This window comes from Octodon degus, unplaced genomic scaffold (assembly GCF_000260255.1).
Source record: "Octodon degus isolate 3935 unplaced genomic scaffold, OctDeg1.0 scaffold00003, whole genome shotgun sequence".
NCBI lineage: Eukaryota > Metazoa > Chordata > Mammalia > Rodentia > Octodontidae > Octodon > Octodon degus.
Window position 1 is genome coordinate 7,145,125 of NW_004524579.1, and position 19,485 is coordinate 7,164,609.

At 44.1% G+C, this 19,485-nt stretch overlaps 1 protein-coding gene across 1 annotated transcript in view; it reads left to right on the plus strand.

The window, feature by feature from the left end:
* Position 1: 1 nt before the first annotated feature.
* Dsg2 (desmoglein 2) overlaps positions 2 to 19,485 on the plus strand; it is a gene marked incomplete at its 5' end in the record, with an annotated part of 48,225 nt that continues 28,741 nt past the window's right edge. Inside the window, 3 exons of the mRNA XM_023713385.1 lie at positions 2 to 19; positions 15,939 to 15,974; positions 17,484 to 17,618. Of these exons, the coding sequence (XP_023569153.1) occupies positions 2 to 19; positions 15,939 to 15,974; positions 17,484 to 17,618 (189 nt within the window). The remainder of the gene's footprint in view (positions 20 to 15,938; positions 15,975 to 17,483; positions 17,619 to 19,485) is intronic.

Below are 19,485 nucleotides of genomic sequence, written 5' to 3' on the forward strand. Positions count from 1 at the left end.
GCTGCTGCTGCTGCTGCTGGTAAGGCGGGAAGGCTGGCGGGAGGCCGGGACCGGGCGGGCTGCGGGACGTCGCTCGCCGGCCGGAGCGCGGTTCCGGCTTTCCTTTCGCCGCGCTCGGGGCCCTGGGTCCTTTGCTAAGCGCGATCCGAGGTATGGGGCTCCTGGCGGGGACCCCTAACAGGACCGAGGGCTTTGTTGGGAATCTGTCCGCACGCAGAGCCGTCCTGGCGCTTTTTCCCACCTTCCCAGAAGTCCCCGCTGTCCCCGTGCTCTCCGGCCAGCGCCACCCGTTTGGGAACCCAGGAACGAGCCTGTATTCTTAGAGTGCAAAACAAGAGCTAAACATAGTTTCTTTAGGACCTGTGATTTAAAAGCTTTCTCTTTTCGTTTGATCAAGCTGTGTCACTATTTAAAAAAATTTTTTTTTAAATCACATTTTTAACTTTCAAGGTCAGGAAATCGCGTTTTAGAAAGTTTTCTGGTACTAAAGGAAGTAATCATTTAATTGTTTAGATACTTTCTCAGAATGTTACAGGAAATGTAAGTGTAGAATCAGCACCATCCCGTGGGGATTGGAGAGGTTACCAAAAGAGCCTTTCAACCGCTGGAATCCATGTTCACACCGGAACATGGATTTCTTATTTCTTGATTTCTTATTTTGATTTCTGCTTTCAGAAGGATTTTAAGCCGTTATTTTTCTGTTTGTTAAAGGGATTGCACGTAATTAAGGGACGTATCTGCCGGGGGTTTTTATATGGAATTTGATAAAGCCAGATACAGTGGTGGGATAGGTGTGGCCTCTCCTTACAGAGACTTTGCAAGTACTTATGGATGAGATAGAAAAATCATGCTGTTTTCGCGTGCAGTTATTAAACTTAAGAATGCAAGCAGCACTCTATGAGTGGTTCTGACTTTCAGAAGATGAATTTCCATCCTGGAGTTGTGGGTGAAGAAGAGAAAAAGATGTGTATGAGATTTCCATAGAGATGGGGTTTTGTTTCTGTTTCTTATTTTTTAAGGCAAAATAGAAAGAGACTGCTCCTTTAAAGAGTGACAATGATCAACTGATCAGGAGCAAAATTATTGGACTATTTTTATGTATTTTATAATACATTTAGTAATATGAAGTATATTTGAGTGTGGGTTTTGTTGTTGTTTTGCTTGTCGGAGAATAGTAGTTTGTTTCTGGGGGATTTTTTCAGCATTTTGTTTAACTTTTAACACCCACTGTGTTTAAAGTTGGAAATACAGTGTTTTGGTAAAGAATAGAAAGCATCAGGTCCTTTGTAAAAAAAGAATACACCACAGCCTATTTGCTCAAAGTCCCCTTACAAATGACAGAATTTCTCTAACAGGCTAAAGTAATGAGATTTACTTCAGGACATTAATTTGACTACATCAGTATAGAAAGGTTGCAGAAACCCACTACAGTTTAAACCCACAACTTCAAAGCCCCAGGGTAGAATCCAGTTTAGAGAGCTACAGCTATCCGGATGGTACTTGGCCACCAGTTTCCGGTGCGCGTCATGTCTGATCCAGTTCACGACAAAGGCAAAACCTGCACCTTGCCCCTTGGCACCAGGGAATCCAGAGACCAACCAGAGAGCCCAAGTAAGACTGCTGCGAGAACCAAGCACGTGTGTGTGTGTGTGCCAGCCAAAACAGCAGACACTCACAGCTTCTGCCACAGGTCCTTCTTGCAAATATCATGCAAATACAGGCGGGGTGTCTCAAATGGAAAAATCCTAAGTGCTCCCCCTAAAATACCCTTGTGGATACCGGTTGGGTCTCAAAAAATTTTGGATTTCAAAGCATTTCAGATTTGGGTGTTTTAGTTTAGGAATGCTCAATCTGTAAAGCCTAGGAAAATATTTAAAAATCTGCAAGAAATTAAAAAGTAAGTATATCAGAAAAGAGATGGCCGTCCTGAGTTGACATAATCCAAACCTCACTGAGAACTAGGCCTGCGAATGTGTGGTTTTGGCTTTCCCTTGCAGTACAAGGAGACAACATTAGAGGGTAACAGTTGAGCATCAGCCACAAAATGGGAAAAACAACTTATCTGAATAAAACTTTACTAATTTTTTTTGGCGAAGGATACCTGGAATTGAACTCAGGACCTTACACTTGCCAGGCAGGCACTGTGCCACTGAGCTATACACCCTCCATGAGTGAAACTTCAGAATCTGTCCTCTTTAAGCATTCCTTACCTGGGGGCCTCCTGACTCTGAAACTATCCACTGATGGAATTCAGGAAGATGCCCCCAAGATGCAGGGGATTAATTACATATATATTTCCACTAACCTCTGAACGGAAATTAGCGTTTACGTTATAAGGACGATGATATAATAGGGTTGGCAAGATCTATGACTTCGCCACAATGGAATTCACAACTGATTTTACATATTCCAGTTATTTCAAAATAGCATTCATGCTGAACATCACTACCAACCTTTACTAGGTCTTTTAGTTTTTAAAATTCTGTAACTATTTGGATATAACTGGGCTTATTCATATTCCAGCGTTTTACGAAGTTGAAAGTATTATTCTGAAAGGGCTCAGAGGCTTCACCGGAGAATATTCAGGAGAGTGATTTGCTGAAGACTGCCTCAGTCTTGCCTTTGACTAATTCAGCTTGCGCTTTACCATCAAACTCCAACTTAATTCAGAGGCCGCCTAAGGTATTTAGTGTCCCTTTGCTAAAACTGCTTTAATAAGGTGCAGAATCTGGTGAACGTAAAACAAGTTTACTGTGTGTAAGGTTGAGGAGGCTACACGTCCACGATGAAGGTGTTGCCAGAGCCCTGCTGCCTCTGAACTCTGTGGTGTCCCTCCTCGCCCCTCTGTTTGGTGCTTTGTCTGTAGCTGCTGGCTTTCTTATCTTAGAGATGTGCCACCCCAGTCTTCCATCATCACATAGAGCTCTCTCTTTTGTCCCTTTCTGTCATCTTCTCTTGGTGCATGTCGGTGTCTAAATTTCCTATTTTTATAAACACACTGGTCATGTGAGCACGGGCCCACCTCCATAAGCTTAAGTGAGTTAAATCTACACAGACACTGTTTCCAAGTAAGGTCACATTGGAAGGTCCTGGTGTTTGGGGCTTTCACATACTTTCATTTAGAGTACACAGCTTGACCCACAGCAAGCAATTCCACTCTCTCACTTATAAGAACCAGAATTATGCTTATGTTCTGTTATGCAAATGGGCTACATAGATTTAAGAACAATTATAAACTGCATGGTAAATATTAAATCCACTAAAAATATTCAGTTACACAGGAATTTTAGAAGCTTTGTGTTTGCTTCTGTTCCAAAAGTAGTAGAAAGACCAGCCAGATAGCTCAGCGGATTAAAGCGCCTGTTGAGGTAGACAGACGCAGGGGCTGGGTTCCATCCCTGGCCTGCCGTCCCAGGCCCGCCCCCTGGGCGCGCTGAGATCGTGATTGTGACAGGGCATGGTGACACAAGCCTGTAATCCCAGCTTTTGGGAGGCTGAAAACAGGAGGATCACTATAAGTCAGATCTGTGTAGTGAGACCCTGTAGACCCTTTACTAAATACATTTTTAAAAGATTTTTTTTAAAAAGTAGGTAATGGAAAAATGGCAATTCTGAAGTTTTGTTTGATTATGGATTTAAAGCAAAATAGCAACTTCCGAGCTCACCAAATTAACAGACTGGTGTAAGAGGGAGAATGGAGTGGCCTAAACTTTGCAGAAAACCTTATTTGTGAAGAAAGCGTACACAATGCGAATAACACATTGAATAGGAAATAGTGTTTTTGAAAATTGCCCAATTGTAATAAAAATTAGAAACCTTAATTGAAATCATAAATGAGCATTAGGTCTATTTGTTTGTTTTTTCATCTTTTTTCTTTCGATGCACCACAAATTTCAGCAGCTTTGATAGCACTTTTGAACATCTCATCTGGGCATGATGAAATACTCTTTTCTCAGTTTAGTTTCTCTTAAAGTATAAGAAGTGTATACCTCATAAGACATTGAAATTTTTTATTTCAAATCACAAGTAAAAGTTACTAAACTTGTTGGAACTCCCAAGATTTATACCATAGTATAATGGCAAGATGAAAAACACCTACAAGGAAAGAACTAAAGCACGTATGACCACTGTTTAGTGAGTGTTGGATGCTAGACAGTGTTTTAGAGAATGAAAAATAGATATTTTCTGCCTTCTGTGTATTTACAGTGTAGTAAAGGGTACAGCAAGGAAATAAACAGCTAACTTCTCATCTGGTAATGAAGAAAGAAAAATAAAGAAACACACAGTCCCACAGAGCCTATAGAAACTAAGCATCCCAGCCAAGATCTCAGCGTCATTATGGGTCAGTGAGATGACGGGAAGAGAAGAAGGGAAGGTTTTCAGGATCCACACCTGGTTCTTTGAAAGAACTGGAAAAGGCCAGTGTTACCTTAGCAAAGAGGAGGAGACAGAAGAGTGCGTCAGTGAGTCTTTGACCTGGGAGCTAGCAGGAATCAGAAAAGGCTTCTGCCTCGTGAGTTGGGGAGGGGGGGGGTAATTTCCGGGCAAATGGAAAGGACCTTTCGGGTAGAGATGGTCAGGAGAGTCGAAAAGGAGAAGCTAGGATTTAGCTGGTTGAGAACAACAACAGCAAAGAAAAGGCCTTGAGGAGTGGTCTGTTGTGATCAGACAGGCAGAGCAGCCCAGAGACCGCGCAGCCTGCAGGAGGAGGGGGTTGTTCTGGAACCAAAGGAGCAGGGAGATTTGGCTTGTCAGACGCCTGGTACTTTGTTCCCAAAGTCTGGGGATACGAAACCTCCAAGAATGCTGGAGTACATAGAAAGCACCTTCCTACCTTAAATGCCAGCAGGACCCATTTGACAAACAGTGGTAGATGAAAGGGGCTCTGATTTGGGTGTTTGGAAGGATTTCTGTCTGAGTAGGGACTCCAGCCTCTACCCGTGTTGCTCATTGCCATTACCCTACTGCTGGTCCTCCTTACTGTCTCTCCCCTGGCTTATTGACTGCTCTGTGTTCAGACTGTCTCTTGCCTTTTATGTGGCCCAGAGTTGCCACATTTCTCAGAAATGGCATAACAAATTGCTTGTGCAGAAGTGGGCAGTGACGCTCCGCTCCTTGTAGGGTCAGTGAAGGTCCCAGCACCCCTGCACTTCCCTTCCTGCTGCCATCCTAGAGACCAGGTGCTGGACTGCACAACTTGTCCTGCGCCCTCACATCCCCTGTTCAGGCGTGTGCTGCCTCTGATCTGCACGTGTCCCCTCCTCCTATCTCTGCACACATACACGGCCCCTGTTCCAAGACCAGGCCCACTGCTCCGTGCTCCCCGTCAGCAGAAAGTAGTCTGCACCTTTGCTCAGATCCAGAGAGCTTTTATGTAGGTGTTTATTTTGTTGTAGTGCCCTCCCTCGTAGTGTAAGAGTAGTGACTCTCTCTCTGCTGTGGTTTCCCTTTCTACAGTTTTTGTTACCTGTCTTAAAACATGAAGGAATAATTCATAAATTTCAACTAATTTTTGCAGTATCTTATGGATGATTTATTTTGTTATTGTTAGTTACTGATCTTTTTTAGTATGCTATTGTTGTTAATCTCTTACTGTGCATCAATTATAACTTAAACTTTTAATGCTGCTATATGTGTAGGAAGAAGCATAGTATTTATACGTGTGATACTACCAAAAGTTTTGGGCGTCCTTGGAGGTCTTCCGACTGTAGGTTCTGGCCCTAGTATAAATTGCTGAATTATTGTGGTGGTCATCTACCTTGGCTGAAGCCCTTAAAACCTCTGCTTATCTTCGCAGAGACGCCCTTCCCACTTCTCAACCAAGCCCAGGGTGCAATTTCCTTTCACCTTTCCCAGCACCACAGGAAAGACCCCCATCAGCCCCTCAGGTATTTCTAGACATCCCCCTCAAACTCCACCCCTAACAAAAGGCCATAACAGCCTCAGCTTTCTTTGTCTCAGGCCAGATCTATCTGACCCTCGATCCTCTCCGTGTCTTTGGAGTTCATAAAGGCTTCTTTTCCCTATCCTCTCTCTTTACTGCGCTGCCAAAAAACCTATGACTAACCCTGTTGAACAAGGGGGTGGAGGGATTGCTCTATACTTTTTTCTTTCCTGGTAAATCATATATTTTATTTGATCAAAATCTTTGCAGCATGTATCTGCAAAGTAGCTAAATTCCTCCTCAGGCATTAAACACCAGAGTTAAAGTACCCTGCAGTGTTTGAAAAACTGAAATAACAATCTGAATTTCACTTGTTTAAGATTAATTTTTAATGCCCAGAGAGGTTGGGTAGCACGTTACATGACTGTCTTCCCTCAGCACTAATCCTGCTTGTGCGGTGCGTGGGGGCAGGAAAACTGCCCCACCATCCTGGCGCTTACAGGGAAGGAAAACCAGTGTAGGACAGAGAACGTGACAGGTGTGTGGACCAGGTTCCGGATTTAGTGAGCATTTACACTGAGGGCAGCTGCACAGAACGGCGCCTGCCTGACTCCAGGTTCCTGTCCTGCAGTCTGGAACGACAGTGTCACCTGCCTCCCCTCCTGGCATTTTCTGCAGCGGGGTATCAGTACCCTCCAAACTTCCACAAGTAGAGCATTAGTTAGGTTTATTTGCAAGTTAGAATTATTGTAGAAAAGAAATATGAACCCAGGTATATTTACTTGCATAGATCTAACTCTAGAAGAATACTCACTTGACTTCAAAAGCCCCAGATGTTTTCTAAAAACTTTGCTAGTTGCCTCCCCTGGAGTCCTTGGCCAGTCAGTGTCTGATGCTTCCTCGGGTTTGCCTTCCTGGCAGACCAGCGCCACCTACTGGCACAAAAGGGCAATCTGCAGCTCTTGGTTTTCTTGAACTCTGGGGAAGAAAATAGTTTTACTTCATTTTATTTCTTGGTGTAATTTTCATGAATCTTTTACAGAAATAAAGGAAACAGCCTACAATTTTTGTCCATCAAGTTACGTTAAATATGTGAAATGTATTTCACAGATATATTTTTTCCTGATTCCAAAATCATTGTAGCTTTAAGAAAGACATAACAATAAAATGGTAAATTATTTCAAAAAGAACAAATGCCAAAAAAAAAAAAAAAAAAAAAAGAACAAATGCTCAGGATAAGTAAAACTTCAACTAGAAAAGAACTATAAACCGAGGGGAATGCCATATAAAGCAATCCTATGGCCATGGATCAATACGTATACAGTAAAATCTTCTTGCAATGAGACAGTTCGTGAATTTCCTGATGTACAATTCCTCTTTTCACACTTTGGTCTGTCACGAAGGACCCTTCTCAGCTTAGGACTCCCGTGTGTCCTTTTCTGCTCTTTCCCTTGCTGGTCAGGGTTTTGCACAGTAGCTTTCGGCAGTGCCTTTCCAGGAGCAGGAGCAGGAGCAGGAGCAGGAGCAGGAGCATTACCTGGAAACAGACTAGAAATACCCAGTCCTGTGTCCAGTCCAGACCCACTGAGCCAGCCTCCCCGGGTGCGCCCCGCGGTCCGTGTTGTAACAGATAATCCCCAAGCAAGTGTGAGAACCGCTGCCAGTGTCCCCTTTAAAAGACAGTTGAGAGCAGAAAAATGAAGTATTAAAAAAATCTGCTTTTAACTATTTGTTAGCAATACTGATCTTTTTTAAAAAGTGATTTAGGGGCCAAGGCATCGATACTGACTAGCATTATGTTGACTTTTCTGGGCCTTCAGAACATTTGTCTGTCTCAGTGGGGGGAACTGGAGCCGTGCACAGTTTTACTGGAAGTAAGGCTTCCCAGCATGACCTAACAAGTCGAGGGTATCGCGGCGTTGGCAAATCCCCGTGTTGTAAAACTCTCCGAGTCAGTAAAATGACACCAAAGAAAATGTCTTCCTCGTTGGCACTAGCCTCGGTGTGACTCACTAAAATCATACTTGTTACAATGAAATTACATCTGAAGAGCAGGCTCAAGAGTATGATAAATAATAGACTGTACTTTGTTAGTCAGAGGTATTTACTATCTAAAATTCAAGTTCAGAGTTCTTAAAAAGTTCAGAGTTCTACTTAGTTGAAACTATTGTATATTTGAATCAAATATTGAATGAGACTACTATAGTAATACATGAATGTCTAGATCAGTTGTATGTTATGCTTTCAAATTGAGATTTTTTTTTAATAAGTTGTGGTATTCAGCTATAAGATAAGAAATCTTGGAAAGACCATTCCCCTAAACACACACACACACACACACACACACACACACACACACACAGAGATTAAAAGGAAGTAGGATAGCTGAATTTTTAATGTGAACTTGGTCTGTATCAGATTTGAGTAGCTACCAACATCACAGACCCACCCTGACTTGAGAGGGTCCCCTTAACTCCTCAGAATGTGTGTACTTCTGTGACTGTCAAGATCCGCTGAAACCTGTTTTTCACAGAGCTATGAAAGACTATATATCCAGTTCTGTCTACACAAGCAGAAAAATTGGGATGTGTGCCCTGAGGGCATAAGCAGGCCCCGCCATTGCCTTGATCTTGGGTTATTTCCTTTAGATTATTTCATCCAAATTTGGAATCATTTTGAATGAATGGATAAAGAGCCGAGGACTTTCAGGGCGGGGGCTGTTTTGCCCTTCTTTACAATGGAAAGGACAAACATGGTAAAACATTGCACCTGCTCAGAAGTTGACAGGAAGATGCAACCCAGGTATCGTAAAGATCTTGGCGTGAGCCTGAATTTTAAGAACAACCAACACTGGCTCAGTCATCACTGTGGAGACCAGACTCTTACCCCTTAAGCACACTGCCCACCTTCTCTGCAAAGTTATTCTTATTGAATCGAAGTGACAAATTATTATAATCCATAAAAATGAAACAGAAAGATGTTAAATTATTTTGTGTCCCTCTACATTTCATCTGCAATAAAGTACACAGTAGTGTGAGATTAAAGATTGAAGGGCCACCGTATCGTGGAATTGCAGAACCACAGAAGGAAGCTTCGGGATCGCCTTGGAAGGGAGGACTCGAGAAAGAAACTGCCAGGGGGAGCTGCCCTCCGGTGACTCAGCTGCATTTTTTCAAAAGAAACTCATCAAAATGACTTCAGAGCAGGAAGTCACGTCTAAAGGTGCTGACCTGAAGAACAAAGAGTTTGTTGTGATATTTGACCTTCCCTTGTGTCCAAGAAAAACAAAACAAAACAAAAACAAAAGGCACTGTTTTTGCCAGTTACCATGAAGGTCAATTTGTAGAAGCTGTGTAGGATCCGACAGTAGAAATTTTAACTTTTGAGGGGTATTTCTGGTTTACCTAAAAACTTTTTTTGGATCCAGAGCCTAGAAGCCTCTTTTTCCTCTTCCAGCATGTCACATGTGACATCTTTCTGTCACCCAGCTTCTTGTGAGAAAATGAAAGTTCTGGCTGTCACATGTTTTGTAGTCGTCTCCTATAGCCGTCCTCGTCATCCCTGCAGCCGTCCACCTCAGAACATTGCCACTTGGAGGCAGAGGATGCTTTGATGTGGGGCCCGTGCTGTGCGTGGCGTGATGTTGAGCAGCCTAACTTATCCCAACCCATTCGGTACCAGTAACTCTCATCCCCCGCGCGTGGTTACCAGCTCCTGTGACATAGCCAAACACCCATGTGGTAGGAGGGAGGAGCAGGAATGGCGGGGTAAAACTGCACCCCTCAGAGAGCCACTGGTTTAAATTATGTTCAGTGAGATACAGAATCCCGAGGAAACAAATCTAAACTAGTTGCATTTGAAAAGAGAAGGTAAGATGAACTCTGCAGTCCAATAAGCAGAGAGTTCTATAATTGACAAAATAATTACTGTAATTCCTACGGGATTTTGTACAATGTGTGTGGAGTAAATATTTCAGTCCATTGTGCCTCACTGTCTGAAAATAGGCTGTTGGCGTAGCTGCTATAAAAATGCAAATAGCAGAACCGTATTGCCTGGATTCCAAGACACCCTCAGATTTCAGATGTGCATCCATTGTTTTTTTTTAACTTTTTAGTGTAACATACAGACAGAAAAGTGCACATAAATATAACAAGAGTACTGAATCCTCGTGGTCTGCAAACATGGTGTCAGCAGCCGTCACAGTAAGATAGCTGGCCAGTGCCCCGCCACCTCGACCTTCGTAAGTCTCCATCGATCCTGCAGGTGGCTCTGTCCTGACTGGGGACAGCGTAAGTTCACTGGGTCTTCTGGATGCTGGCTCCTAAGACACGGCAGTTTAACAACAGCTTTTTAGGAAGGAGAATAAATAGTACACTGAAGATGTGTGCGGCCTCTTGTCTGTACCCCAGCCCCGCAGCTAAAGCCCTCTGGTCACCCAGCACTTGCACCTCCAGCCCTGACCTCTGAGCACCGATCTCATCCTCCAGGCCACTCACATGAAACACAGAAGTAGCCCTTGGCTCACGTCCTGCCCACTCCCTCAGTGCCACCCCCACAGGCATCTCCCAACTTAACTCCTTTCATTTTTTTCTCATCAGAGAAAATGCCGCTTTCGCTCCCAGTAATTAGTCAAAATTCTAAAGTTCATCTCGACTGTTCTTTCTCGTATTCAGTCCATCCAGAGGCTCTGTTGCCTTCCAAATGTACACGAGCGGCACCCACCAGTTGCCCGTTTCACTGAAGCCCCAGGGTCCGAGCTGATGTTACCTGCTGTCTAGACTCCCGCGTGACTGCTGCCTGCCCTGAATCATTTGTTCTTGCCTCCTTTGGCCATTCTCCATATAGTGGCCAGAATGAGTTTATTCAAACACGAATTGGTTTGCACCATTCCAATATTTAAAGCTTTCTGTGGCTTATTCTTTCACTTGGAGCAAAATCCAAAGTCATCTTCATGCCCCGGCGCAGGCCTGTACCTCTGGCGGCGTCCTCCTCATTCACTCACCTCCATCAACGCCAACCTCGAACGCCCAGTGCCACTCACACAGCACGACCAGCTCTTCCTTTTGCAGGGCTCTGCTAGACTTGCTTCCAAATTCCCTTCAGGTCTCTCTAGATAGGAGGATCCCTGCTGAGAGTCTCCTCAGTCTCCTAAACCACTCTACCACCCTGGCCCTGCTGTAATTTCCTTTATAGCTCTTATCACAGCCTGCTTCTGTCTGTTTCCCCACCCTGTGAGAGTCCAGTAGGGCTAAAGCATTCTGCTGGTACTTAACCATCTTGTAGGAGCTCAGAGATTTGAGGATAAAATGTTAATACACAAGACTTAGGACTGAGGGAGTGCTGTTTACTGAGTGCCGGCCACCGCAACAGTTACATTTCATGTATTTTTTCTTTAGAAATGCTGCAGATTGGGTGTATTGGTTGGGCTACTTTCAGATTCAAGTAGCAGGGCTGGGAGGATAGCTGGGGCCTAGGGCACCTGCCTAAACTGCAGAAGGCCCTGGGTTCGATCCCAGCCATGCCCACAAATTGCAAGTGTAATATCCAGGCAACAGTAGGTTAAGGAAAATGTTTAGCATTGCATAAGAAAGGGTCAAAAAATATAGTAGCTGTAGATTTGACCAATTCTCTACCGTCAAAGATGTTAGCGCTTCAGCTCGGCCTTTTGCCACATTGTCAGCTTTCCCTTCATGGTCAGAGGATGGCAGTAGCCATTCCACTTGCCACGTCCAACGAGAGCCATGTGCCTGCTGCTCTTCTTAGTGACGATTATCTCTCTTGGTACCTTGTTGCCCAAAATGCATTTAGACGTTTTCACCTAAATTAGCTGCTGTCAGAGGAAGGACACCATGTTATGTAGCAGTGACAGTTCGGCTCCATGAACAGGGCAGACTCTACCTCATACCCACACAAAATGGGCTTCTGTGCCCTCTGGAGATACGCGTGGCAGTTAGCTGCACGCCTGAAGACGCCCACCATGGTAGGTACTACCACCATCATTCTCAGGTTCCAGATCAGAAAACTTGAACTAAAGCAGCTTGTTTGGCAGAATCAAGACTTAACTCTAAATCTGACAGTTTTCAATACTACATATTTTCCAACCAGGTGATACCACTTCGCAGATTAAAGCAGAGTCTCTAACAGTAATAACAAAGTTAAGAAAAGTTCTTACCTGGGCCAGGCATGGTGGCACACCTGTATCCCAGGACTCAGGAGGCTGAGGCAGAAGATTGCCCAAGTTTGAGGCCAGTATGGAATATATAGTGAGTTCAAGGAAGGAAGGGAGTTTAAAAAGAAAAAAAAAAAAAAAAAAAACCTCTGATCTGGAAATGGCTAAAAAGAGAAATAATTTTATAACATGTGTGCTACACCTGTCTCCGGGTCTTGGGTTTTATATGTCATTTCTCAGTCTCAGCAACCAGGGCTCCTTGGAGAAATGATTGGTTCTTAGCCTGGGACAGGAGAAATACCAGAAGAACCCAGCACAGCATACGATGCGGGAACGTGAGAACACAACACAAAAAAATGAGAACATGCCCAGGACAGAGTCTAACCTGTGCAGTCATCCAGCAGCCAACCCTGAAAGGTTGGAAGAGCTAAATAACTAAAATAGTACTGGGTTTTAAGCCACAGAACAAAATAAATGCATATGGGCCTATGTGGATAGAAGTCATTGAATTTTAAATAAATGGAGAAGACAAATTTTTCTTGCCAAAGAATTTTGAGTATGTGTGGATGTCCTCATTGGAGATAGGACTTAACTGTTTTCTTCTCCTCTCCCATCCCCTCCCAGAAGGAGCTACACTGAGTTGACTCAGTCACCAAGGGTAGAGTAGGGAAAAAAGAAAATAGTAACTGCCCGGGAGAAGCTGCAAATGCTTCTCCAGCTGCACTGATTAAATGTTACTGCTCTCTTAATTCTGAGTTAGTGACGTAAAGTGTTAGTTAGCATGAGGGGAAAATGGATATGGGAGCTCGTGATCTTTTTTTTATTCAATTTAATGAGAAAAGAAAGATAAAATAATAGCAATGAAACAGTTTCAAATCAGATTGGTAGGACAGTTATAATAATTAATACATTGCATATTGTTGTCTTCGTAGTAGTTATTCAGAGGAGATGCAGACATAATATCTTGTCTAAACAATATTAAAAAAAAAAAAAAAAAGTAAAAGAGGCCAGGGAGATGGCTCAGTGGAATAAGCGCTTCTCTGGCAAGTCCAAGGGACTGGGTTCAATCCCCGGTTCTGCCAAAAATAAAAAATAAAATAAACAAAGTTAGTACGAATTTTTATTCTCAATGAACTAAGAGAAAGTAGCTGTATATCCTAATTCTCTTGTGTATACACAAATACATATATTTTTTTCACAACAAAACTCCTTTATTTACACTTTTGTGTAGTTAGTAACACATGATACTAGGTTGCCTAGCAACTGATAGCTAACCTTAATCAAACAGGATGTTCATCTCAGAACTGAGGTAGCTTGTTTGCTTTAGGCCCTGGGCCAAGTCCCACCTACACATACTTGATCGATTTCCTAGCTTCATGGTTCCCTACATATCCCCCCCCCTTTTTTTTTCTTTTGGTTTTGTCAGAGAGGGGTGTTCTACTGCAGTTAGATAAGCAGTATTTGGAGAAATCTTTAAAGGCCCTTTTTGGGCTGGGGAAATGGCTCAGTGGAATAAGCGCTTCCCTGGCAAGCACAAGGGCCTGAGTTCCATCCCCAGTTCCACCAAAAAAAATAAAAGCCCTTTTCATACTTGATGCCAGTTCAAATATTGTAAGTACTTGAATTCAGCAAAATAACCCAATATAGTCCAACAGTCCATAATAGTAGTGAGTTATCAGCAGAGCTGGCAATTGTCAGAAGTTGACTTGAGCCTTTTACAGCTCAGTATATTAATATGGCATTACCTTTTATACCTTGTGATTATACTTTTCTACTGAATGGTTAAGACCAAGTTAAAGAAAGACCTACTAAAAATATAACTTCTGTATCTGACAAGGCAGTCAAATCCCCTCAGGATTTACCCTGGAACCGTGTACAGCACCTTGCAGATCCTTTGTCAGTGTCAGCCATCTGGGTGAGTCACGGCCATTGCTTGAACAATTTGCTCTCTGTGAAAGCCTGAGAGAATTTTTTTTTCTCTCTAGTCATGATCTTATCTTTGTATCATTTTTGTAAATTTAAAATTGTTCCTCTATTTAAAGTCAATTTAAATTACTCTTTAACTAAAAGGAAATGTGTATTGGATCTTGTTGACCCTGGACATCAGCTGCCAAGTGCCCACGTTCATATCCTGGCACCTTGGAAAATAAGTGAATGTAGTGAGCACAACTTTGGTTAGAGACATGGCTGGCCATTGCTAGGTGGAATCTACAGAGAAAAGAAGAATAATGTATCTGACATAAGATAGAAAGTTAGCCGTGGTGGTCCATCTGCCCCAACAGTTCAGGCATCCACTGGGACCTGGAGTTTCTTTTTAGACTGGGGAGACAAGAACACATACCATTGAGAAAAGTCCACAAGAAGAATGAACCCCATGAAGAACAGGTTTTTTAAAGCATTTAAGGGATGGCCAAATAGATCAGCGGATTAAAGCACCTGCAAGCAGGCGCAGGGGCCGGGGGTTCAATCCCTGGGCCTGCCATGCCAGCCCCGCCCCCAGGATGCACTGAGATGGCAATTGAGACTGGGTGTGGTGGCGCGTGCCTGTAATCCCAGCTCTTGGGAGGCTGTAAACAGGAGAATCACTACGAGTCCAATCTGTGTAGTGCGACCCTGAACACCCTGTAGACCCTTCCCTAAAATACAGAAGAAAAAGTAGATAGTGGAGAAGAAATCTGAAAGTGGAAAGACCAAGGTTCTAGAAAAGATGAAAGTGGGGCATGGCTAGCAGAGCCTAAAGCAGAGCCCAAAGACCAGTAGCTAACCTCAGAGAGGAGCCAGGGCTCTTCTCCCCTGGCAGAAAGGGGAAGGAGTGTGCAGCCATCGCCCAGGAAGGAGCAGGACCAGAGATACAGTTGGGCGGTATGACAGGAAGGTGCTGAAGTTTGGAAAGCAGTGGCAGGCATAAGAGGAGACAAAGCCAGGATTGCTGCGCTTTGAGTCTGCGTGAATGCATTTTTGCACATCAGAAGGAGGCTAACAGATGGAACCCTGCAGCAGGCGTGAGCCTGCTCTCTCCGGGCAGATGGGAGCGTATGTTCACCCTCACAGGAGCCCCACTGCTACGGAGGGGGGCCGGAGCACCTATGGAGAGCTGCTTGAGGCTGCTTGTAGAGTGCTTTCGGCACCGTGGCCTTCTGCTGAGGTGTTACCGCACAGGTTGGGAGCCAGTGGACAGTAGTCAGCTGTGTGTGAGGAAGGAGGGCCAGGGAGTCCCGAAAGTGAAGGCTTCTCTGTCATTAGGCTGGCTGGCAGTGGTGCCTTGGTCTGCAGTGACGGAAATGAGCGACCAAGTGAATCATTATGGAAAGCGTGAAGCCAGCAGGGGATTGATTCATGGGCGGTAAAGAAATCGCAGCAAAATTCAGAAAGCAAGACAGGAGTTTGTTGGTGAGAGGGAGCCTAAGCACATCTCAGAGAGTAGTGCAACGATACGATGAAGCAAGATTGTGACAGGGCCTCTGAGGAACCACAGGGCAGAGTCGTGGGCCTGAGGACCTAGAGGTCCTGAGAGGTCAGAACACGGGGCAGGGGGCGACCGACAGACAGATGGACGGACAGTCTCATAAGGATGGTGGGATTTGGTGGGGGAGTCTCAGCCTCGCGGAAAAGTGAGTGAATCCCAGAGAACATGAGAAGAAAACCCTGGGAGGTGAATGACATTTCACAAGAAATATTATTCTGATGTGTATTTTGTTTTGTTTTGTAAGGTACTAGTCTCTTCAGGAGGAAGGGAAATAGACCAAGGAGAATGCAGATACTTCCCGTTAGCGCTGGTTGTCGGGCAAGGGCAAGAGAGAAATTCTGTTTTGTTTCCTTTTGGCAAAGGTTGGTAGTGGTTGCTAAACATCTGCTTTTATTTATTTGTTTATATTTCTTTTACAGATCTGCTTTACCTTTGGAAATGGACTTCACTTAGAGGTAAGGAAGCAAGGGGCTTATTTCCATCATTGGGATTAGAGACGGCACCATTCCCATTCAGCAGCTGCAGAGAGCATGTATCCCCGAAGGCAGCATTCTACCGGAAAAGGACCTGCCCCTGTGCGCGCACATGTGTGCGCCTGTGTAGGCAGGCAAGATCGTAAAAAGTTCTCATGAAGTTGTTAACCATGGCTGCTCTGTGAAAAACAGGTGAAGAAGCAAGATTTGCCTTTTAACATCATAGGTTTTACTGTTATCATTTGTAATGTTTTGTCACTTACTTTATATTTTTAAGTTAAAAAATATTCAAATATAAACCCAGAAAAATCAGTGATCTAATGATAACCAGTGCATATACTTCAAAAATTTCAAAATCCCTATTTATGGGCAGCAATAAAACAAGTCAAATGCTAAGAAAAACCTCATGCAATAAATATGTCTGATCATATGGGAGGGTCGCCTATCCTGCAATCTTCTTTGGATAAGGTATATTCTTCCCTATAAAACCCAAGTGAGAATTTGCAGAATTGTTTTCCACCTGAAGTTGCAAAGGGAAATGTCACACTTGACTCAGCGTGGAAAGCAATAAACTCGTTAACGGGCAGCGGATCATGTCAGTTAGACTTGTGTCCACAGTGTACCAAAATTTAGTCTTAAAACATAGAGACTTTTGTTTTGTGTTTTGTTTCTATGGTACTGGGGTTTGAACCCAGGGCCTCTGCAATGAGGTACATCTCCAGACCGTTTTACTTTTTTTTATTCTGAGACAGGGTCTTGCTGAATTGATGAATTGCTCTGACTGGGCTCAAGCTTGTGATCTTCTTGCCTCAGACTCCCAGACTACATGAATTATAGGCATATGCCGTCATGCCCAAATTAGTAAAAAAATTTTTTACCATAAATCATTACAGATAAGTAAAGCGTTATTTTTAGCAAGTAGTAGAAAAATGTTCTGACATAGTTTGTTATATCTAATTTGTCAATCTTAAGACCACTAAATAACCCTTCAGCCTTTTGAGCTCTTCACTCTGGGAAATCTTTTCTTACTATGAAGAATAAAGCCTTTCTACTTTATAGATTTTGATACAATCTCGTGGATGCTTGCAAAGCTGGCTTGTATGCACATGTCCTCTTTGCAAATGAAGCCTATCCAGAAGTACCAAATGTGTCTTCAAAGTTGCACTACAAGGCCAGCCAGATAGCTCAGCGGAACTAAAGCACCTGCTTCGGCAGAGCTGAGTGGCCAGGGTTCGATCCCCAGCATGCCGTGCCAGTGATTGAGACTGGGCGTGAGTGGTGGCGCGCGCCTGTAATCCCAGCACTTGGGAGGCTGAAAACAGAAGGATCACTATGAGTCCGATCTACAGAGTGAGACCCTGTGGACCCTGTACTAAATACATTAAAAAAAAAAAAAAAAGTTGCACTATTTTTAAAGATTACTATATTACAGAGTATCATGCTAAGCTTTGTAACTCTTAATAAGTTTTTGGCAATATTTCGTTGTCGTAGGCCTTAAATGCAAGAAGTGAAAGCAAGCTGCTTCCGAGGCGCTCTCACCTGGTGCGGCAGAAGCGGGCCTGGATCACGGCCCCCGTGTCTCTGCGGGAGGGAGAGGATCTGTCCAGGAAGAATCCCATCGCCAAGGTACCTTCTGGGCAGGGACAGGGCACATGCGTGCGACTGCAGCTGTGCTCGGGAGGATTTCTGTGTCCTCTTTAAATTAAAGGACGATGATATGATTACTGATACACACAGTCATGCACACATTTAGGGTACAGTTGAAACTTAGCAGAGCTTATTAGTGGAAAGTGCCAACCCTAAATTCTTCACTCCCATTCCGGAAGAGGGTGCCTCATTGCTAAAAATGCACATAACTTTAGGTTTTGATTCAGTACGGAAGGAAGGAATCTGGCATTAGTTGTATCTTAGTTTAACACAGAATGTTACAGTAATCAATAGAGTGGATTAGCATTAAAGAGTGGTTTGCAAAATGGAAAGAACTCACATCTAAGAGGTAGGGTGAGCAGACAGTTAATTTATGCCTGTTGTTCCGGCTTAATAACTTACTCGCTGCTTCTCTACTCGCAGAAGTCTGGTTTTTTCATGGGTGATGTGATCGTCCCAGTACTGTGTACCTCAAAGTTGGCAAATGCAGACCTGGACCTTGGTATTTCCCCCCCTACCGCTGCTCTCCTTAAGTTCTACCCTTTTCTGTAAGTGGCACTATCACGCTATTCAGATTTCCACACCAGCAGTGTAGCCAGTACTTCAGGTTCTGTTCCACACTGCCCACTTCCGTTCCTCCCTGCTGCCACCCCCATCATCCCAGACATCACCTGCCCTCCACAGCAGCGCTGTCCCACTGTCTCCTGTGTGGTCACTCCCAGCCCACCCCAATATCGGCCATCCCCAGAAACGACCTAGAGCAAACTTGCAAAAAGACACCTAAATCGTGCCCCTCTTCCTCAGCTCTTAATGGGGCTGCGGAGGAGCTCCCGGGTGTGGTAGGAGGAGGAGCCCCTCTCCAGTCTGAGAGCCTACAGGACTCGGTGTCCTTGGCCTGCTCTCCATCCTCAGTGCCTGTCGCTTCGCATCGCCCACACCATTGCGTCCCCACACTGACACAGCTCAGTGCAGCCACGTTCCCTGTGCAGTTGTTGTTCCCCCACCCTGAAGCTATTCCGCAGAGGTCCTGGGGCATCATCAGGCTTCCTCTGCTCAAGTGTCCGCTTCACGTTTCGGCCTCACCCTATTTCTTTCTGTCCTCTTAGCCTCTAGGGGGTGGTCCCCTCAGCTCCCCACTTGTCTGTCCCTATCAGTAGAGGGTGCATGAGGCCCAAGCTGCCTCCTCGGGGTACGCAGGTCCTGCCTGCTTGAAGCTTGTGTGTGGCAGATGCCTGTACACCTTTGTGTCCTGCAGTCTTAGTCACATCTACGCTTACCTTCCCCTTCCTGGTCTCATCAAGGTCAGGTGTGAAGGGCTGCACTGCTGCAGAACAGAAGACAATTTTACTTTCTAGCAGTGTGTTTCTTTCATAGAAGGCATTGAAATGCCTCCCTAAAATCCACACTCCTTAAGTATGGATTCACATAATAGTAGGTATTCAAGCTGCTGCATTTTGGTTTTGTTTTGGCTTGGTTGTTTCATATCTGAGACATTCATACCATCTTTTAATCGGAGTTCATAAAATGCACTGATTCTTAATGGTATAGTAAGTGTTGGCTGATCTTAACTGTTTTTAATTATATAGGCTAAGAGTAAAATTTAAATAAAAAGCCAAAGATCTTACTAAATTTTTCCCTAGCTTCCCACGTTCCCTACCTAAAAGTAATGCTGTCCTCGCTTTAGCATTTTCCAAGCCTTACAAAACCGTATGTGTATAGATGTGTATGTACTCTTGCTTGCATACGTATGTGTGTATGAACTGCCAGCTCTGTCCACACAGTTTTTGTATTCAAAGTAGGAGTATATGCTCAGTACATAAAGACATATGATGGCCTTCTCATACTG